Raw genomic sequence first — 21,100 nt, forward strand, 5'->3', positions numbered from 1 at the left:
TCTTCGTTTTGCAGCCGAACTCTCACGTTCGAGCTGTCAAAGTATTCATTGGCAACATTTACGAAAACTTTTCAAATTTATAGAAAAAGGAGGATGTGTGCCGGGCAAACTTGCAGAATATCATTAAGTCGAGTCGTCCAGACTCTTGTGCTGAACTTGGGCAACTTTAGTTCAATGCAACAGAAATGCTTGCATACAAATTTTTAAATTAACTTTCAAAACTGGACTGCGACAATTACTACAGTCAAAGCAGCGGGAAAGTCCTCAATCGGTCGCTGACCAAAGCGGACTATCCGCCACTTGGACCGCAGTCTCATTAACGACATCCTCGTTAACAAAGTCGTTCTGAATGAGTTTCAGTTGTTTTTGTGCTTAATAACTTGCTTAAGCTTTCAGTTTCGAGACTCACCTCCTTCCTGCCACAGGGAAAACCACTTGGTGGCACTCGGATGGCTGGACAAAGTAGATTGGCTGGGCCAAGTGGTTCCAGCCCCACCCCACTCACCTTGCTGTCCAGGATCTCCTCCGGCGACTTTCAGATTATTACAGTATTTTTATTTCCGTGATTGCCAGCTACTTAACAAGATTTACGAGTTCATCTGCCAGTTGCGATTATTGGAAAGGGAAATTTCTACAAGTCAGCTGTGGAAGCTCGTGGCTGATAAAAAAAAAATCCCCTTTATATCAATTGGCCAATTGACTATTGAATTAAAAAGTTACAAGTTTTAGGTGTAGCTGTTTGTTTATAAGATAAGGAGCCAAATAGAGCCTGGTACTGCGGTAATTATACCCGAAACTCGCAGGGTACGACTCTAAGTATCCTTGTTCAGGATCACTTACCGATCACTTACCGATCTAGCCACGTCGGACTATGTTGTCAATCATGTTTTTAGAAAACAGGATTTTTTTAGTGAGAACTATTTATTCGTTTAGTGATTTAATTTAGTTTAATATAATCAAAGTTCTTATAAGTTGATTGTGATCCTGCTAGTTCAATCATTTCTTGGTACACAGAGAAAAGAAATACCAAAAATAATCATCCATCGGGTATTTTTATACCCGTTACTCGTAGAGTAAAAGGGTATACTAGATTCGTGCAAAAGTATGTAACAGCTACAAGGAAGCGTTTCCGACCCCATAAAGTATATATATTCTTGATCAGGGTCACTAGCCGAGTCGATATAGCCATGTCCGTCTGTCCGTCTGTCCGTCTGTCCGTCTGTCCGTCTGTCCGTCTGTCCGTCTGTCTGTCCGTCTGTCTGTCTGTATGAACGCTGAGATCTCAGCAACTACAAAAGCTAGAAGGTTGAGATTTCCCACACATATTCTTTGGCTTCCTACGCAGCGCAAGTTTATTTTAGCCGAGCGCCACGCCCCCTCTAACGACCACAATCGCCCACTAACGATTTTAAAATGGGTCCTGCGCCCACATCTTTAAAGATTTCCGAGAAGTATAAATTCAATTTTGTTGTGTATATTTATACCTATCGAAATGTAGAAGACATTTTTTAGATCAGACCATTCATTAAAAAGTTATACGCATTCAAAATTGTCAATATATATCTATCTCCCTCGCACTCCCTTTAGCTAAGTTACGATTATTAGTCGGGACACCAACCCGAGTACAGCGTTCGCTTTAGCTGAGTGACGGGTATTAAATAGTCGGGACACCAACCCGACTATAGCGTTCTCTCTTGTTTCATATCAATTTCGGCCCATCTGTTTTCATATCAAAATGATATTTCCGAACAAATGATTTTGTACCATATTGATATGAAATCATACCATTTTGTTATGGAAAAATTTATATGAAACAATATCAGTTCCATATTCTTCCGATTTTTTTTTTGTAAATGATGTGTTATTCTTGTTGTCTACTTTTATGCTTTATTTGCCACAATGACTCCTTATATTGCTTTATCAATAAGTTTTTTGGATCCCGTCATGACAAAGGGGACAAAGAGAATTTTAGAGCACTTATCTTGTGGATCGTATTTGAAATTGGGGCGTATGACATACAAGTGATGCCAACGATCAATAATCTAATCAGCAATTAAGTGACCATTTTTTGCGTCGCTGATTAAACAATATTTTGGTTCGTGTCTTTCATTCATTCATATCAGCCACTTAAAGTACTTATAACTTTAAAACCACATATAAATTTAAATGGGAAACCGCCACATCGGTTTCGATTAGAAATCAAAAAAATAACTGAAACTATTTATTAATAAACTTTTAGTTCAATCGTACGATGCTACGCAAAATGTGAGCTTCAGTGCTGCCGTTTTAGCCATTTAAATATATATTCATACAAATCTAAAAATTAATAAGATATTTTGTATTTAATAATCGTCCTCTAACGTCAGTTACAAATTGTAACTTACAATAAATAAAATAATGATTTTACTTTTTATTTTTCAGGGCCTATGTTCAATGTATAGTACATGTATGCGTATACTTTTACGACACTGCCTTTAAGCTTGGACGCTTTTGAAAAATTTATCTACTTTCTAAAAAAGCTTGAGTCGTCCTTTCTAAGCTTTTAATTTCGAATTTATGGAAAATTTATCAAGGAACGTGTTATCCTTTTCCATAAATACCTATAAACACTATAATTCCTTACTTAGATTTTCATTTCGAATTTTTCAAACTTTTATCCAAGGACGTGTCTCCAATTTAATTGTATTTTATATTTACTTTCCATAATTATTTCCACAACAATAAAAGCTCAGCAAGGAAATAGTGGTCAAGCTTTCAGTTACTGCAGTTAATTATACTCGCATAGTCGACGGGTAAAAATTGTAAGTAAATAGTTAAGTATATGTATTCCTGATCAGAATAACTAGGCGAGTCGGTCTAACAAGATCCCTCTGCTACAGAAGTTGTGTAACTAGAATCTTTAAATGATCACTAAAATCAATGCGATGCAATCCTTATCCTACTCCCAAGCTCTTAAAGTTTGCAAAACACTGGACTGGCCTGTAACCGTTTAAATATCATCCATATATTGCTTTCTATAGATTATTAAAAATGTAATAAAATCCCACGTAATAAATCTTAAAAAAGCTTTTAAAAATGATAAAGTAAAGCGATAATAAATCTGGAAATTCGCAATGTTATGATAGGGGGCTATGCAGCACAATATATAGCCACCTCTTAGACAAATTAATTAATGCCACTTGGTCTGATTAGAAGCGTGATTGGTCCGTCGTCATCGCGGTATCAGGATCTGGTCAGCAGATAGCCCTCCTATCAGATGGAAGCACACGACCCGGTTCACAGCCCGAGCGAGGGATCGTCTTGCAGGCGATAAGCTATGCCGAGCGGTATAAAAGGCCCGATCGCACGACAGGCCACACAATCGATCCACAACCATGGCAAACAAAGCTCTCGTCCTTCTGGCAGTCCTCTTCTGCGCCCAGGCCGTCCTCGGCGTGACCATCGTCTCCAAGTCGGAGTGGGGCGGCCGTTCGGCCACCAGCAAGACCACGCTGGCCAGCTCCCTGAGCTACGCCGTGATCCACCACACCGCCGGCAACTACTGCTCCACCAAGGCCGCCTGCATCACCCAGCTGAAGAACATCCAGGCCTACCACATGGACTCCCTGGGCTGGGCCGATATCGGCTACAACTTCCTGATCGGCGGAGACGGCAATGTCTACGAGGGACGTGGCTGGAACGTGATGGGTGCCCACGCCACCAACTGGAACTCCAAGTCCATCGGCATCTCCTTCCTGGGCAACTATAACACCAACACCCTCACCTCTGCCCAGATCTCCGCCGCCAAGGGCCTGCTCTCCGACGCCGTCTCCCGCGGCCAAATCGTTTCCGGATACACCCTCTACGGACATCGCCAGGTGGGCTCCACCGAGTGCCCCGGCACCAACATCTGGAACGAGATCCGCACCTGGTCCAACTGGAAGGCCTAAGCGCAGAAGTGCTCTTTGAAAAATGTAAAAAAAAAACAATTCAATTAATGTCTTAAAATTACAATCGCACACAACATAATCTCGGGTATTTTTTCTCCAGGGGATTTATTTCTAGGGATTGACCTAGCTTATTGTTAATGGCTTAGTCATCGCAGCCCAGCTTAATGATCGGAAATTTTCAGAAAGGTACTTTTCTGTCACTGAATATCAAGGAAAATAAGATGATAAGCATTAAAGAAATAAGAGCTTTCTCTAAGTTAGATGATGTTGGGATTCTCCTGTTTAAACTTAAGAAGGATGTACGTTCAAGAATAGCTACATTATGTAAACATAGATTCTTTTAAAAATTGGCAAAATAAGGCAAAGAAGGAAAATCGTGCACCGTAACATTTTAATCAAAATAAAAATGTTTTTTACAAAACAGTAATATATGTACAAGTGTTTGACAAACCTAAAATTGTTATAAAAATTTTTATAAGAACGATTTGTACAATCATTAAGGAAAAAACTAAAAATTCAATTTTTTATATTATCTTTTGAACGGTGCTTCGGATTTAAATTGTATGAATCCATTTTTAACAAGATCGCAACCATGCTTAAGTTCTGAAACAAACTGGGCCCAACAGCTTACATCTAACTTTTCCGCCATTTCTCCATAGCCAGCGGCGGATCTGTGCAAAATTATGGCTCATTAATTTTCCATTTCCCTGGATCCGCGCCTGCATATAAATCTCTTAGGTTAAAAAACCTTTCGATCGAATATCACTCATTCCGAATAGACCATCAAAAGGGCTGTTCAAATGAAAACCAAAACACAAAATAAATATAATCTAATGTTTATTCGAATATCTCTGCATATTTAGACACAGTATACATTTAGATATTTTACACACATAAAACGTTACTGTTGCTGATAATATCATCATAATTAATGGATTATGTCTGCCTGTGCTGTTAGTTCAGTACTCGGTATTCAATATGCATAGTCTTACAAGATAGCTTAAAACAAAGAACATCGTAAAGGTGTCTACAATGCCAGCGACACTCTCTGGTAACAACTACTTGGGCCTACACTATCCGAAATGCTCAGGCTAATTCGGGCCAAATAAAAACGTTCTAACAGATTGTTGCAGCTACGTTCGGGTCAGATGCGGCCGAAAAGGAATTGAGGCTTTCCTCGCCAGCATCGCAAAATGTTTTTTGGTTTTAATGCTTGTTTGTCTACTAAATGAGCAGCAACTAGAGCATCTTAATTGTACGTTAAACAACAATAATGAGCGACGGCTAAAAGCGGAAACTTGTTTTCGTTTCGTTTCTCTAAAAACACTGATCAATACATTGAAGCAACCTTTTAGACCATGTATGTGTGCCTGGGAATGATAGCTATGAGATGAAAGACCAGAAACCAGATCATCTGGGCAAGAAGAGGATGTGGGGAGGGGTGGTCACCGATGATCACAACCCACTCGCCATGAGAAGCAAAACTAATCCAAGCTACAACTTAGGCCTGGCTCTCGTCGCGTCCGCAAAACACTTGTCCCGGGATGTTGGGTTGTTGGTGGTGAAGCGGCGACTGCGATGGCACCTGCACCTGGGCATCGGCCACGTCGTTGTAGGGCGGAGGCGGTGGAATGCCTCCGATTACATCCACGCCAGCGTCGATCACCTCCAGGTCGTCATACTCATCATCCTCAACATTGACGCTAACAGCGGCATCGCTCCGACGCATTGGTGGCGTATTGGCGTTAACGTGCATGGTGTTGTTATTGTTGGGTTGATCGTTGTTGTTATCCATGTTGTCATCCGTGTTAGAGGCTGCATTCGCGGTGGTGGCTGCTCCAAGGGCGACGAAAAGCGGGGCCACCGAGGGATTGACCTCTGCCCCTTCAGCCGCAGCGTCCTCTGCCTCCTCGTAATTGGACATGGCCACCTGGTACGATGGCGGTGGTGCCTGCTTCAAGTATTGGGCAATCGCTTCATCGTAATTGGGCAACAGCGTGGAGTAGGAGCGTTCCTCGGCACCAAAGGTTCCACCCACACTGTGGACTCCAGTCGGCGGCTCCAGGAAGGGGAACAAAGTGCGAACGTGTTGCTGGCGGAGAGTCAAGTACTTGTAGCAGCGCCAAACGATTCCAATGCAATAGGCCTTGAGAAAAACAATGCAAATGAAGACGACGAGGACCACCACAACCAGCTCCTCAGGCGGCAGCTCCAGCAGCTTCTCGCGCCATGGCAAGCGGTGCGACTCGGCAATGATGCTGTGGATGGCCTGCAGGTAGCACAGATATCCAGCGGCGGTAAGACTGTCAATCGGAAGAGAATATATGCTTTAGCTTTAAATCTGTACAAACTTCTGTATCCCTAATCTTACGTGGTAATGGCGAAGTCAAACAACTGCAGGCAAAAGAACGGCAACAGGTGCGAGGGCTTTCCCTTGATGGTGCCATAGATCATCATCAGCGTTATGGCTATCATGCAGGTGCATACCAAGCCGCCCATGTCAAAGTTCTCTGCAAAGGGATAAATCAATTTGAATGCGTTGCTAAAGGAACTCTCTCCACTGCTTACGGTAACGCTTACGATAGTTGAAGGAGTGGTCACGGTAGGCGTACGGCGGTTCGACCTTGCTTAGTGGAGTAGGTAGGGCCGGAGCACTCAGATCCACGGTGTAGTCGTGGGTGCCGCCTTCCAGTTCGTCCATCATCTCGGGATTGCGCCATATGACGGCCAGAACACTCAAGGCCAAAATGTTCAAAAACTGAAAGTAAAATTAACGTTTAAAATGAGATAGTTATTATAATAACTAGTCATATAACAAAATAAACTATACAATTTCTGAGTAAGACATAAGTATCAAGATATATTTCACAATTTTTACAACCAACATCTAAACTCAACTAATGGCTTTAGTTCGATCCAACCTTTTGGCCTGACAATTGAAGCACACATTGCTGGTCTCTACGAGTTCCATAGATTGCCAGTAGTCCCGGTGCTGGGTTTGCAGATAGTTCAGGTACTCCACGAACGTCTCGTACGTTAGGTCAAGCGTGAACTTGCATTGCAAGCGATGGTGATGACGGCACTTTCGGTCGAATATCCAGCAACGTTGCACGGGTGGCTCGACACTCGTCTTGTGCAAATGCTGCATGAACGCCTCGCGATCTGCTCCGTAGAAAAGTCGCGTGGTGGTGTATGCGATGCCATCGTGAATGGCTTGTCGCACCTCGGGCTGCGTTACAATTCGCCTCACTTCCACGGCGGTGACATCCGGCTTCTGCAATCGGATGAGCAACCAAGGCTGGATCAGTCCGAAACGAATGCTGCCCGCAACAGCGGTTAGGTTTCGTTGTCTTTGGGGCCAGTGGTGGCTAAGCCAGCGAGCAGCGGCCATGAAGACCTCCAGCTCTGTATTGACCCCAATGCGGCTGGACCTGATCAGCATGAGGAATGGGTTCAGCGGGAGACGCAGGAACTCTTTGGAGGCCACCAGAGTGAGAAAAAACTTGGAGACGCGCATTAGGAACTCCCAGTGGGTCTGCTCCAGCTTGAGGATCTTAGCCTCAAAGTACAGAATCGCCGCGGAGTCCTCCTTGAAGCCATTCTGCAGACAATACTGGCATTGGCTGATTAACTGCGGAATCTGCAAGAAAGTGGCAGCTTGGAGAACTTCCAGAAGACCGAGGCGAGGTAGGATCGGCCTGTCCTCGATCATCCAGTCGTAGATGAGGCAGAAGGAGCGAGGCGTAATCTTCTCCTCAGGCAGCTCCACGCTCAAGTCGTTGCTGATGTCGCGAAACATTCGCGAGAAGCTCTGCAAGGCCATTAGATGCACGGGGTGCCGACTCTTTCCGATGCTGACCTCTGAATTGGTCTGAGCTCGCCGTTTGACAAGGCTGACCACCTCCTGGTACAGATTGGTCTTCCCATCAAGTAATTTACTGGTTTCCAACGGTTTCTTCAACGAATTCGCCGTCGAGTAGCCCATAGAGGACAAACTGCGCTCGTTGACAGTGTTGAAGACGCCGGCCTGTATGCTCAGCACAGCGGAGGAAGATCGATTGAAGGCCGTAGGATTGTTGTGCAGATACTCGAGGACATCATCCGTCACCTGGTCCCCTTCTTTCTCCTCGGCCGCCTCGCTTTCCTCCGTCTCTTTTGAACCAGTGGTAAAGTCGCAACTCGAATCGTCTTCAGGATCTGTGTCGTCTGCTTGGGGCATTGCATTTGAATCTGGCTGACGCCTTCCGCCGGAAGCGCTTTCATCGGAAATGAGCAATGTGGGGAATTGTGTGTGGCTAGAGAATTATTCCACAAGTTCTGAGTTAGTTCGCAAGGATCACGAGTGGGGAATTCAGAGATATCTCAACATCTAAAAGTATTTCAAGTGCGTTTAGCAGGTGTGTGGGTCCGCGCATCACGATAAGCCTGGTCGGAATAGATAAGGGAGCTTCGCCCGATTTGATTTGCAACCTGTGTGCTTCCAGATGACAGCTGAATTAACAATTCTCGGATTTATGGCAGGCCACTTCAGAAGGCTGCTCCAGAAGAAAGATATACACCGAAAAGCAAGAGTAAACCCCCAGAAGAGTAAATATTTTCGCATCATCTGTCCAGTACGTGTAGTTGTTAAAAATAACCGAATCGCTCATGAAAATATGTACATATCTTGTTGCTGTTTGCTCATATGGTCGCGTTTGGATATCCGATTCGGTATCTAAGTATCTGAGTATCTCAGGTTGAAGGCTGTACTATGATGACGCCTCGACCTTAGATGCGGCAGTTTGCCATCTTTCGCTTAATTATTCATCGGTGCGAAATGTAATCTGCAGTGAGCCGCATCTTATCTGCAGCCATTGGTGTATCAACTTTCATTGTCACTCTGCGGATGAGTCAACTAAACCATCGATTTCTGGAATTGCTTTGTTTTTGCGGGCCTCTAACGCTGTGCCTATCTACAAAACGTAAACAAAGGAACCCTTGAGATTGGCCAGATTAGGGCAGATAGCCCCAGTGCTGTCCAAACCGTAATTACCGAGGCAACTCATGTGACGGAGTTTGCTGCTGCAAACGTGACCTGAGCCGCAATAAACACCAGGTATCAGAGGCGAAATGCATGATGAAAGTTGTAGGGGGCGGATTATCGAGCACACGAACAGTAAGTGCACTGAGAGAAACACTCTTGGTTGGTAGTTTCTCATTCAAAGAATGTGTCATAGCCACGAAGACGTTATCGGGGTCAAGTAATCCCTACCAAGCAGTCAATTATCTAGAATTTGTAGAAAAAGAAACCACAAACTTGGGAACTTTGATAAAGTCTAAAGTCTATGATAATTGTTGACCTATTAAAATGTTCTTTGGATATTATTTTTTTTTATTTCTGGAAGTATTTTTGATTATTTTTGATTTTATAGTAAAGTTCTAGCTATGAAAGTTAAACTAAGTTTTCAAATTAAGTTAAAAGTTAAGCAGTGTATTTAATAAAAATATTTCATGATGAACTCTTTGTTATTCCCCATATATGCACATATGCAGTAACTTTGCTATGGTGCACAGTTTTTATTATTTTTTCCAGTGCCGCAATTGCTTATGCGAAATCAGGGGCTTATGAAAGGTTAGTTTCGGACAATGGACGCGGGATTTGGAAACTTCCGCAGCGGCGATGCCGTAAACCCCCGACTATTGTGGTTCAATTTGAACAGCTGACGCAGCAGCGGCCAATCAGCCCCCCCATTGACGTCACAGGCGGGGAAAGTGCAGAGTTGGCTGCTCGCCTACAAACCGCAAAGTTTGGCAGTCATTGGCCGATTGATTTTTCCCCTGCGTGACACTGAGCAGGGTCAAGAGTTTTCGCCGGATTGCAGGCGTGGGTGTCACTGGATGTACACCTGCAGCAAAAGGTCAAAGGGTATTCTCGATGCACTTACCAAGTGCCACAATCCGATCATCAAGGTGGCCGTGTGGACATGCAGGCCGAAGCAGCAGGTGAACTCCTTCAGGTGACGGTTTCCGGTGCTGCTACTTCCGGCGGCCGCATTGTTGTTGTTGTTGTTGTTGCTGTGCAGCTGGTTGTTGCGAGACGGACCCATTTTGAAGTGGATCCTGAACATTGCACGCCCCAAACAGCGACTGCGAAAAGGAAAGCGATAACGATAACGGGTGCAGAAACAATCAGATACTGTGGGTGTTTTTATTCCTCCCCTCCCCCCGGCCGTGTGTGCGTGTGTGCTTGCGTGTGTGGGTGCATCTGAGTGTATACATTTGGAGCTGTGTGCCACTTTTCACGGCTGCCACTTTGACCTTTCACTGCAGCAATTCGCCCACTGTTTATGTTGTAGTCAGTGGACGTACCTTCGATCTGGGGGCCGATGCAACCGCTCGATTTTTATATATATCCGCAGCTTGACTTTTTTCGCTTTCGATGTGTTCAAGTTAATTTAACTGCTGCGCAGCACAGAAAACTCCAAAACATTAATATTCGTCTTGTGGGAAAATACCACGAGAAGATGTTTAGTGAGCGTGGTCGTTTTGCAACACTGGGCTCGTTTATGCGAGCCCAATTGGTGAATTTACTACCAGTTCGTTAATTATTTCTTGTTCTTCAATTAAAAATTACTCGAGAAAAAATGTTATTTACAAAATGTTTTTTTTTATTTTTAACCATTCTATTTTTAAATTAAATGTTACAGAAAAAAAGAATACATTTTACAAAGATTCTAAGGCAATTATTAAAACTTTGGAAAAATAAAACTTCGGTAACCTTTTTTCGAATTAAATTTGAGGAAGATTTAACAAAATGCATTGCATTATGTGTTGCTCCATGTGGCATAGTAAAAAAAATACATGAGTTGACAAGTTCAATAAAGCAAATTTTATTTGGAATGGGGCTATAATTCCCGCTAACTGCTATTTTTTAGTTTGTTCCGTACCTGCCAAATCTAGTGGGAAAACACCTAAATTGGCAGCACTGAGAGTCAAGAAACCTGTAGTGTTATCGACTATTGTCCATACCTAATGGTTTTGGAGAGCAATCTGAAGTGCAGCAAAACAGAGATTAATTTGCCAGCGGACGGAATTGAAATGGTTTAAATCGCACGCTTACACACGCTCGCGCAACATTTTATTCGGTGTTTATTTTATTTTTTGTAACCAAGCTGGTGGACGTGGAGTGCAAGTGCAGTTACATAAAGTTACGGGACTGCAACTGCACATTTACAGTAAGTTTCGTTTATCAGCTCCCTTTGTGTACCTTGCTTCCTTCAGTTTTGCGTCGTTCATTAGCGCTCGCTCTCGGTTCCTTCTCCCTCGCTCTTCAGCGTTTTCCATCCCTCCCCCTTCTGCTTTTCCCAACTACGTCACCCACCGAATTCACTTTTGTTTGCTATTTATAGCTTCAGATTAACTGCACTCCGCAGCCAGGAAAATGGGGAGAGAAAAGTGTGAGAAAGTTGGTGGTTCGGTTCGGTGGTCCGTTTTTCGTATCTGTAAACGCGCTGTTATCAGGGCCAAACAACAGCCAATGGTAAATAGTGCGAATAAACATGCTTTTGCGCTGCCAATCAGCTGATGTCCCTTCCATAAATCAGAGTGAGGGGCTTTTGGCCTTATCTGCATGTTTACCAAACGAGTTACCCCGCAACAAACACACATCTTCGAACTCAGCCGTTCCCAATTTTCTAGCTGCGGTGGCTCTGTCGTCTAAAGCGACTGGAATTCCCTACGAAAATGCGTACGCGAGTTCGAGTCTCCGCCCATGCTTGTTGGCTTCTTTCGACGATCACCCACGTTATTTAGCCGTTAACTCCTTGGGCAACATTAATTTTTTTTTTTCGTTCTCAAAATATATATTTAGTGTAAAAAAAATGTCACAATCGGCCTATTTTATAAATAAATACTATCTCTGGGTGATATCATGCTTCTATATGTACATCTTTTTACAGTAGCACTTCCATGTGAACGATAGCTGTAGTAAGATTTATTTCTTCTTGAAACCTTAACCAAGGAAACTCGACTTTTCAATAGATCTACCTGATGGCTAACAGTATCTTCAACCTCTCCGAAACAAAGACCTAGTTATTTTGACAAAGTTTAAACTAGTTTTAAAAGATACATGTTAAGCAAGTTTACTTATCGTTTGCTTGCTCATATTCAAAGAAAGTTTTGAAACAATACTATGTTATGAACAAAAGTTTTTATTAACAAATAATAATATTAAATTTACGTGACCACAGAGTAGTATAATATTAAAAGTAATGCTTGGATACATTTTTATACGGTTTATTATCTACGCAATTTTCCTTTAATTTTCGAATAACGACTTGTGGAAAATCGAGTTATACTTGGATGTTCGCCTCTATTTGGTGGTCTCCGGTCCCAACCCCCTTTAGTTTGTTCCTCTCTCTAGCTCTTACTCTCTTTGCTCTCTGGCTTCAACTGGTGACGTAATTTAAAGCGCTGCAATCGTCTTGTTTTGGTCTTATAAGAAATACACGCTGATGGAACCGGTTTTGAATAGTTTACTTTTGTTTTCGGAACTGCGCCACACCAAAACAAACCCGCCATCTGCTGGCGGACCCCCAAGCCACCTTTCCCCAACTGAACTCAACAATCATTACTTTAAGATGAGCCTGAATCCGAATAGATAATCATCGCACGAGTATTATCGGGCCTGGCTGTCTGGTCGTCCATATCAATGAGGTGACGAAAGCGTTCGCTTGTTGTTAATGGGCAGCAGCAACAATAATGTATAGTAGCTTCCGTCGCGGCCTTGACATGGTTACAACAGCTCGTCCAGCTCCAGCAATTGGCGGCAAAGCATAAACAAAGCATAAACACGCACATGGAATCGATCTCGTTTGATCTCATTCTAATTATAGAGACCCGCCCCCTTTGATACTACCAAAATAAGTTCGTGACTACAGTGCGGTTCACGTACATAAGGCCGTTTTGAAGTTGTCTTGGGGCTACGGGCATTTCCTACTTACTACTTTTAAAGTTTACTTACATTGCACTTTAAATATCGGCGATAGTTTTATTAACTCAGAGTTTAATATATTGTTATATTATACCAATAGAGTTTGATTATACCAATTTTAATTACATAGAATCTGATGAGTAAGCAAAATGTCTATATTTCTGACTCATGCAGTGATATTTACAACATTTTTTTAGGCAGTTAAGTCGTGTAATTACTTAAGCAAACATCAAAAATTTATCAGTTGCAATCTAGCAATGCTTTTCAAGTTTTCCGACCCTTCTTGAGGGGGGATTTCATTACAACTGACTAATCGCGGCTCAGAGGAGTGCTAACATCACCATCGTTGATGAATGGATGAGCTTTCCATTGGGTTTAGGGCCCAAAATGTCACCCACTCAAAAGTGTTCGCCCACCCGGGAAAGGTTTCCCCACCGTTACAGCGGCTGGTGTTACAGTTTGGCGGAACGAAAGTGGGTCAACCGGTTCCATTTGGGGGCACTATCAGCACGCAACCTGTCAGATCGATAAAGGGCCCCCTGCCTCTGTCGTTGACCCAAATCTCCTACGAAAAACGAAATATAAACAAATGTTTTTGTAACAACAGCTGTCCTTTCAGACCGTGTCAATCCTGTGCTGAGCCATGGGTCAGATCGTGGGCTCCATGCAAATGAATGTTGCGGAGGTGTTTAGCAACCGGCGGAAGCGGAAGCGAAGCACGGACTCCTCGCTGGGCAAGGATGAGCAGGCCCAGCTGGACACCACGCAGCCCAAGAAGTGAGTGGCTAACATTTTACATAGATGCAACCATTATAAAATATGTTCTTGCAGGAAAAAGCTCCTCACCACCACGCAGTACATATACAAGGCGCTCTTCAAGGAGGAAAAGAACTCGGATGTGGCTGTTATGGCTCTGGATAAGGTGTGGCACCTGCACAAGGTCTACCTGAGCCAGAGTCCCTACTTCTACACCATGTTCAACGGGAGCTGGCGGGAGGCGCAGCAGAATTTCATTCAGATCGCGATCCTCGACGAGCGGATCACCGTGGCCAGCCTGGATGCTGTCTTTGGATCGATGTACTCCGATGAGATCGAGATTGAGTCGGCGGATGTGATCTCGGTCCTGGCCACGGCGACGCTATTCCACTTGGACGGGATCATCGACAAGTGTGCCGAGGTGATGGTGGATAACATCAGTCCGGAGACAGCCATCCAGTACTACGAGGCCGCCTGCCAATACGGTGTGGTCGGTGTGAAGAAGTCCACCTTCCAGTGGTTCCAGATCAACCTGCTGAGCATCTACAGTAAACAGCCGAACCTGCTGAGGCACATCTCCATCGAGCTGATGAGTGCGCTGACCGCCAGTCCCGATTTGTACGTGATGCAGACGGAGTTCTCCCTCTACACACTGCTGCGCACATGGATGTTCCTGTGCCTGCATCCCGACTACGATCCAGAGGACCCTGTGCAACGGGCGGAAGCGGTGAAGGCCCAGGAACGATTGGTAAATGCCGGCGTGGAGACGCACACCCCCAGCGGAGATGTCGTCCAGTGGACGTACTTCACCAGCCGTATGGAGGAGCGCTCCTTCCTGGCCACACCCGAGGGCCAGCCGTACGTCAAGGTCTTCCAGAAGCTGCGCACCCAGTACCTGACCAACCACTACATGGATCTGAAGATCATCTATAATGACAACATTATACCCAAGGAGTGGCTCTATCGGCACATCCACAACCACTGGGACGCCCTACTGCGGATCGATCACGGGCAGGAGGACTGGTAAGTCTCTGGTAAGCCTTTCCTACTTCATTAGTAATTTATTTTTGAATTTTATTCCATACAGCAGCCCTCAGCAGCTGGACGACGAGCAGTTCTTCGAGAGTTGCATGCGCTGTGGTCGCATGTTGCTCGAGCCTGGCTACCAGAAGTGGCGCTGGACGGGCTTCAACTTCGGCATGGATCTCATACTGATCATGGACTCGCGCAGACTGAACATTCGTCGCCACCATCGGCACGAGCACGAGCGTGTGCTTAGCCTGCAGACGAAGCGCAAGTTCATGGTCCGCACCACGGTGACCTCGATAAACGCTCAGCGGCAGCCGGTCTTCACTCAAACGTCCGAGATTTGCTCCCTGAGCCTCGAGAAGAATGAGGAGGTACCGCTGATGGTGCTTGACCCCAAGCTGGTGCACCCACTGCTAATCTCTATAAACATGCTGGTGGTGATGCCGCCGAATCAGAGCTTCAAGGAGATTGTGCCGCTTAGCGAGGAGGCGACCACGTCGTTGTCCATACCAATTTCGGAGATCGGAGCGAACAGCGAACGACCGCTAACCCCGTCCAGTGCCGATGACTCGGCAGTCTTCATTGGCGACTCGGAGCCCTCGACGCCATCCTCGCCGGCTCCGCGGCCGAGGATCGTTTGGCCGGGCAGTGAGACGGACGGTATCTGCGGCCAACTGGCGTGCTGAGCATGATCATCGAAGCAGTCCACCAAAACCAGTACCAATACCACCACTACCACCATTTTTTGTTCATTTACCCGCTGCGGCCGGGACTCGTTGTAGTTATATTTGTATATTCGTTTTTCGCCATCGCGATTAGCTGCGGCTGATCGATCTGATCTAGACGTTTGTACATTGAGCAAGAGCATATCCACGATCGTGTTGGTATGCGCGGATCTATATTTTTGTATATCGTTTACATTACTAGTATCTTGTAATAACGCTTAACGTCATCTACTTGTTATGAGTAGACGCACGCTCCAGTGCCCTCGCACAATGTAGATGTTGCATATAGTTTGTAAATTCAGAGTTCTAAGATTGATTGATAAGTAAAAGAAAACGCAGCAAAGAAACTATGATTTAAGCGTCTTCGAATCCTGCAAGTTCAATGCATATATTTAATTACTGTCATTAACACGTTTTTAATCGCTACATGTAAGCACAGTAACTTGTCCTGAGTGATCATTTATTAAAAATTAATATTAATTCAAACAGCCAAAGCTTCGGTCTAAATAAATATTACATCGTTTAGCACGCATTGCTGCCAGGATTTGATGCCGTTCATCAATATCCACGGGGTTTGCGTTTGGCATTCGGCTCCAGTAGCGGATTCCCTCAGTTTCGCCAGCACCCAGTTGACCTTTTTGCTTCGCGATCGATACGTGTAGGTAAACCTTCGGGCAGCAGTAACAAAGGGTTTCTTTTCAGACGGGCTCATTGATCCCCACAACCAGCTTGCCATTAGAGTTACTTGTCCCAGGGGCAAGTGGCGAAGCCAGACTTTGAAACTTTTTCGAAAGTGGGCCAGAAACCAGAAGAATGGATTGCGTCCATTGCCATTCACTATCGAATGTCTACTGATTGACGTCGCCTTGGAGATATGACAGAAAGATGCCGACATCTCCACACTTTTTTTCTCAGAACGTCCCATTTTAGGCAACAATTTTGAAAATATCTGAATATTGTTCGGTAAATATTTGACTATACTTTCATAGTACGAATTTGAAAAAATGGAAGCAAGGATGATCAAAACAAGATGCAAAAAGATGCCTGTTACAAGAAAATATAATTGTTTCATTCCATTAGGCAAAATAATGAAAAAAAAAACCGTTTTTGTTTTCAAATTTCTGTATTTTTTATCGGGTTAAAAAAATTATTTTTAATTAAGAGCGAAAATATTATATTCTGAGACAACATTTTATTGGTGAAGTTTTATGTATTGAATTTACACATTTTACCAAAAGCTTTCTGTTTCCGTCCCTACAATATTGGGGGAAGATCAGGGTTGAGGTTCAAGCTAATTTCGCAAACATAATAGTTTTCTTTAAAGCAGTCCACATCGTTCATTAAATGCTCAGATTGTGTTTCCAATTCGAGGCACTTGTCGCACGAGTCCCTCGCCGAATAAAGATGTGGAGTAAACATGAGGAATTGGGGTCTCTCTCTATTAGTTTCTGAAACAAGTGAGGTCTCAGTCCTAATGTCTAGCCAGTAGCTTTTGTTTCGCTGCAAATGCATTTTTAAAGAGTTCCACTCCTCGAAGTTTTGAAGACTAACCAGGCTAGCGTTCATTTGCTGACATTTATCCAATGCCAAGAACCAGACAAGTTTTTCTTTGTTCTCAATGTGGTAATACTTCGTACCAATCTTCTTGAAATTAGGTTTAATCTCCTCCACTTCATTATATTCATGCTCTAAATCATTCAGCTCCATCTTAGTTTCATTTAAATTCGATTCCATTTCATAAAACTGTCTTTCACCCACATCAGATACACAATTTTGTTCTTCGTTATTGTAGAAAAAATTTCCATAATCTGTATCTGAATCAGAAATATCTGACTCCATTAGGTCACCTTCCACGCTCTGCTCCATTACATTTGGAATCTATTATTATTAATGAAATGTAAGCATGTTGCCATTATAGGGTTTATAAAACAAACTCACCATTTGCCTTGTGCGGCCGTTTTCCCAAACAAGAGCGAAAATGAGAAGAACTAAGAAGTTTCGCATACTGCCAGTTACTTACAGTTGTTAAACAACAATATATTATGTCGACTGCTGGGTTGCGTTTTTATAGTCTTTTGCGAGTTTCCTTGGAATTTTTCTTCCAGCAATCCGTTGCTTTATCCATTTATTTGTAAATTCTTGTTCATTAAAACTTAATGGTCATACTTTCCAGTATTTTGACGCGCTAATCGATTACACTCGTTTCTTTATAAATAAGTAAGTAAGGATGAGATTATCGGAATTACTAAGAAAAACCGTATAGATGGTCCCTTAAAGAATTCTTGTTACGAAGCTAGAATCAAGTTTCTTACATTTAAATATGATTACTATTTTGATAACGCTTGTCAGGAATTAATAGAACATAGAACATTTAATTTTGGTCGATTTTTTGTCATTACAAAGACATTTATCAAAAAACAGTTCTTAATAACCGAAAATGTAGAAGAATGCAATCGTCTAGGACTCGGAAAATGTAAAACTATGGATTCAAAACTTTAATTAAATTTATTTGATCAATGTGGTTAATTTTATATTTGTTAATTTTTTTTTTTTAATTATCAGCGACATAGTCTAGAGAGCTTTGTATAGAGCTTTCCACAGTAAATACAAAAACCTCTTGATCATTGGTGCACTGCTATTTGTGTTTGAGATTTTTCCAGTTCCTTGGCAGCTTTTTCTGCCCTTTTCTTTTCCCTATTGGCCAGCACTTTCTCCCTGGACTTCTGGGCCCTTTCAGCGCAATCATTTGGGCGTGTTTTCAGAGTCATATCATCCACAGCCGCCTGTTTACGAGCTGATCTTGAAAGACACCGTTCCATGCAGCTGATGTCCACGAATCTTCCAATAAAGCAACCACAGTGCGAGCAGTAGTGGTTAATGTCCTGACGTCCGGGCCATTTTTTACTACCAGAAGGAAAGGCAAGATACCATTTAAAATACAAATTAAAATTTTAATTTCAATGAGATAGCAAACCAAAGCTTTGTGAATCCCAGAAATCTCTGTAGGCAAGTTACCACCTCCAGTTGCACCACACTGGTTCCATACTTTTCACACGAAGGACAATGAATCCATGTGGGCTCATCCTTTAGGTATCCCACTTGTTGTTTGTGACTGACACTAATGGCCACAATTTGCGGTTCGTCTACGGTCATGGTGTGAATTCTAGCGAGAATGATCGGTGACTGAAAGTAGATACAAATTTAAAGAGATCACTAGAGGGGAATATTAGAATCGGAGATTTCCAGCCACCGCTGTCTCTCTTTTCCGATATATCTCTTTAGGTGAGGCGTTGGTCTGGTAATTAAATCAACGCATCGAATCTTATAAATCATTCTCTCTCTTTATTACAAAATTCCTTTTGGTGTGTCAAACATTTTATTTAAGAGAAAAATAGAAAAAATTTGATAAGAATTACATATTATTTGTAACTGTTAAAAATAGTTTTTATTGTTTATTATAACATCCAGCACAATATTTTTCAACATCCTTGTGATGATAAATAGATCGGATATCCTTTACAGTTGTGGCCGGCGGTATACGCCCAGGTACTCCCCGCAGGCACCACAGTGGTGCCTCTTGGTGCAGCAACGCAGCCAGGATCGCACCACGCGGGTCTTGGCCTTGGTCCTGCAATAGGGACAGGTGATCTCGTTGGGTCCGGGACCGACGGCAAAGTAAAGTGCTTGCGGATCCTGAGCCATGTCGGACTGCCAGATGTTGACTGTTTCAAAAACGAACGAAGACTGAGGCGAGCAAAGAGAAATTAGATCTATAAAGTGATCAAACAGCCCCAAAAGAGAAAATCCGCCGAGAGGGAAGAGAAGAGAAGGAATGTGATCATTTGAGTTTTATTTTTGTTTTGATGGTTTTTCAGTGGGTGGGTGTTTGGGTGTTCAGAAATATATCAGAAAATGTGCGAACTATGCTGACTAGGCGGTGGTTGCCTTTAATTTAAGTGGTTCCCTCCTCTTCATAGAGCGTCCAAAGTAGCAACCACAGTTGCCGCAGTAATGACTTCGGTCGGTTTGCTTGCAGGGCACATAGTAATTGAAGCAGCAGCAACAACAAAAGCTCCTGCAATAAGATTCAATAAGTTATAGATTTTCCCACTAATATTATAAAATTTGTATAGCCTACACAAAAAGACAGCCCACAATGCGGTTAAGTTCACTGGCCCACCACTTGAGATCATTCTGCACCACACTCAGATCCTTGATTCCGCAGGCGGGGCACTTGATCTCCACAGGCTCGCGTGGGAGGTTGAGGAAAGTGCCCGCCAGGGGCGTGGCAAAGTTCTCGTAGATCTTCCGCTCCTTCCGATCCTCCAGAGCCTTGGCCTCCCGCTCCCGGACCTCTTGCTCCGTTTCCTTCTCCGGCAGCGATGTCGTCATGATCGCTCAACAATCGAAACTGAATCGAACAAGAAGGCAACCTGTTTGGCTACTCAAAAGAGCGACGGAGTGCACACAGAGAAATCGGAGTGCCTCAGTGCTCAGAGAAATAAATGTAGCTAATATCACCCAACAGAACTCTCTTTACATTTAGAAAAGGTATATTCCTAAAAACCAAACCTTTTTCAAACCTCTAGAAGTAACTTTTAAGGGTAAATAGAACAGTAAATATTTTACTATAGTGTAGTATACTTTTATTTTCCCAGTGTAGCGAAGAGTATTCGTTCTGGAAGAGCAAAACAAGAGCACGCCGAGAATTGATTTACGGTGGGTCTTTAATTGAGTTAGATGCGTAATAGAATTATAAAATAAAACCGAGAAATATTTGGCATTAATATCATTTTAATTGGTCCATTGAATGGCCTATTTGGCCTTGCGCTGGATTCCCACTTTGCCGCCGCACGAGCTGCAATAAACGCCCTTGGTGGTCCATTCCCGATTGCAACCGCACCAGGTGCACACGCAGCAGATCCAAAAGAGCGGAAAGATGCTGCAAGGAGGGAAGATGGGTGGTATAATTTCCAGATCCCTGATGGGTCAAACCCTTACCAGGAAAGCAGACTCAGACAGAAGCTGGCATCCTTGCAACTGGCTGCCCTCATCACAGCCGCTTCGCTTCTCTCGCGACACAGGGGGCAGAGTAACTTGTAGGTGGAGGGTCCTACAGCATAGTAACGGAGGCGTGGCTGCTGGCTGGAGGCGGATGCTGGGGCAGCAGAGTCCTGTGCGATCAGGGTCACCTTCTCCGCCTCATGGTCGTCTATGAACGGCACCAGACCGTCCTCCAGCACCACATTGGCTATGATATTCCTGGCACGCTCCTCCGCCGTTCCAGCGGGCACCAATCTCACCCGCAACCTCTCCACCTGCTGATGCTGCTCCATGGTAACTGACTATCTGATCTCCGCCAGAACAAGCGAAACTCAGCGGCGACAGAGAGCAAATCCCAAAGAGAACCTCAAAGAGAGAAGACTCCTCCACTGTAGAGAAGAATTTGTACATGACCATGGAGCTATGATGTCATCAGCAGCTATTCAGGGAATACTCATTCGGTGTGGCCCCTCAACCAGAACCAGATCGACAGCCAAACGTTTGGCGAATGTTTATTTACCCAACATATAGATCTAACCCACATAAACCACATGGAAAACGTCTCGAAATTCCTAATATTTGATACTTCAAAATGCAAATCACAAATATTGAAAGATGTACCTTTATACTGAACATAAAAAAGAATA

The 21,100-nt window shown here is 43.6% G+C and overlaps 9 protein-coding genes across 11 annotated transcripts; 2 read left to right on the forward strand and 7 right to left on the reverse strand.

Moving 5' to 3' along the window:
• Positions 1-3,372: 3,372 nt before the first annotated feature.
• Positions 3,373-3,992, forward strand: PGRP-SC2 (Peptidoglycan recognition protein SC2). Its single transcript, XM_017145494.3, has one exon. It carries the CDS (start codon positions 3,375-3,377, stop codon positions 3,927-3,929), a length of 555 nt encoding a protein of 184 aa, XP_017000983.3. The 5' UTR covers positions 3,373-3,374; the 3' UTR covers positions 3,930-3,992.
• Positions 3,993-4,753: 761 nt separating this feature from the next.
• LOC108060078 (tetraspanning orphan receptor) lies at positions 4,754-10,431 on the reverse strand. 2 transcript variants are annotated; one of them, XM_017145650.3, is made up of 5 exons: positions 10,278-10,431; positions 9,854-10,055; positions 6,510-6,687; positions 6,301-6,439; positions 4,754-6,232 (listed from the first exon to the last, which is right to left on the reverse strand). In XM_017145650.3, exons 2-5 carry the CDS (start codon positions 10,034-10,036, stop codon positions 5,431-5,433), a joined length of 1,302 nt encoding a protein of 433 aa, XP_017001139.1. In that variant the 5' UTR covers positions 10,037-10,055; positions 10,278-10,431; the 3' UTR covers positions 4,754-5,430. The 2 variants fall into 2 exon arrangements, with proteins under 2 accessions (XP_017001139.1, XP_017001138.1); XM_017145649.3 differs by having other exon boundaries at positions 6,498-6,687.
• LOC108060077 (kelch-like protein 26) lies at positions 6,762-9,224 on the reverse strand. Its single transcript, XM_017145648.3, has one exon. It carries the CDS (start codon positions 8,146-8,148, stop codon positions 6,823-6,825), a length of 1,326 nt encoding a protein of 441 aa, XP_017001137.2. The 5' UTR covers positions 8,149-9,224; the 3' UTR covers positions 6,762-6,822.
• A 506-nt stretch (positions 10,432-10,937) lies between the features above and the next one.
• Positions 10,938-15,904, forward strand: gcl (germ cell-less). 2 transcript variants are annotated; one of them, XM_070212654.1, is made up of 4 exons: positions 10,938-11,143; positions 13,508-13,677; positions 13,732-14,679; positions 14,744-15,904. In XM_070212654.1, exons 2-4 carry the CDS (start codon positions 13,544-13,546, stop codon positions 15,369-15,371), a joined length of 1,710 nt encoding a protein of 569 aa, XP_070068755.1. In that variant the 5' UTR covers positions 10,938-11,143; positions 13,508-13,543; the 3' UTR covers positions 15,372-15,904. The 2 variants fall into 2 exon arrangements, with proteins under 2 accessions (XP_070068755.1, XP_017001104.1); XM_017145615.3 differs by having other exon boundaries at positions 13,520-13,677.
• LOC108060057 (uncharacterized) lies at positions 15,904-16,395 on the reverse strand. Its single transcript, XM_017145617.3, has one exon. The coding sequence runs from the start codon at positions 16,333-16,335 to the stop codon at positions 15,913-15,915; it is 423 nt and encodes a 140-aa protein (XP_017001106.2). The 5' UTR covers positions 16,336-16,395; the 3' UTR covers positions 15,904-15,912.
• Positions 16,396-18,011: 1,616 nt separating this feature from the next.
• On the reverse strand, positions 18,012-18,599 carry LOC108060056 (uncharacterized). The gene is made up of 2 exons (XM_044395978.2): positions 18,385-18,599; positions 18,012-18,314 (listed from the first exon to the last, which is right to left on the reverse strand). The coding sequence occupies exons 1-2, from the start codon at positions 18,561-18,563 to the stop codon at positions 18,032-18,034; spliced, it is 462 nt and encodes a 153-aa protein (XP_044251913.1). The 5' UTR covers positions 18,564-18,599; the 3' UTR covers positions 18,012-18,031.
• A 173-nt stretch (positions 18,600-18,772) lies between these two features.
• On the reverse strand, positions 18,773-19,163 carry LOC108060060 (uncharacterized). The gene has a single exon (XM_017145620.3). It carries the CDS (start codon positions 19,110-19,112, stop codon positions 18,927-18,929), a length of 186 nt encoding a protein of 61 aa, XP_017001109.2. The 5' UTR covers positions 19,113-19,163; the 3' UTR covers positions 18,773-18,926.
• Positions 19,164-19,243: 80 nt separating this feature from the next.
• Positions 19,244-19,828, reverse strand: LOC108060059 (uncharacterized). Its single transcript, XM_017145619.3, has 2 exons — positions 19,549-19,828; positions 19,244-19,485 (listed from the first exon to the last, which is right to left on the reverse strand). The coding sequence occupies exons 1-2, from the start codon at positions 19,800-19,802 to the stop codon at positions 19,341-19,343; spliced, it is 399 nt and encodes a 132-aa protein (XP_017001108.2). The 5' UTR covers positions 19,803-19,828; the 3' UTR covers positions 19,244-19,340.
• A 291-nt stretch (positions 19,829-20,119) lies between these two features.
• LOC108059981 (uncharacterized) lies at positions 20,120-20,761 on the reverse strand. The gene is made up of 2 exons (XM_017145477.3): positions 20,412-20,761; positions 20,120-20,352 (listed from the first exon to the last, which is right to left on the reverse strand). The coding sequence occupies exons 1-2, from the start codon at positions 20,744-20,746 to the stop codon at positions 20,226-20,228; spliced, it is 462 nt and encodes a 153-aa protein (XP_017000966.2). The 5' UTR covers positions 20,747-20,761; the 3' UTR covers positions 20,120-20,225.
• Between the last annotated feature and the right edge of the window lie 339 nt (positions 20,762-21,100).

Source organism: Drosophila takahashii, chromosome 2R, assembly GCF_030179915.1.
Source record: "Drosophila takahashii strain IR98-3 E-12201 chromosome 2R, DtakHiC1v2, whole genome shotgun sequence".
Taxonomy (NCBI): domain Eukaryota; kingdom Metazoa; phylum Arthropoda; class Insecta; order Diptera; family Drosophilidae; genus Drosophila; species Drosophila takahashii.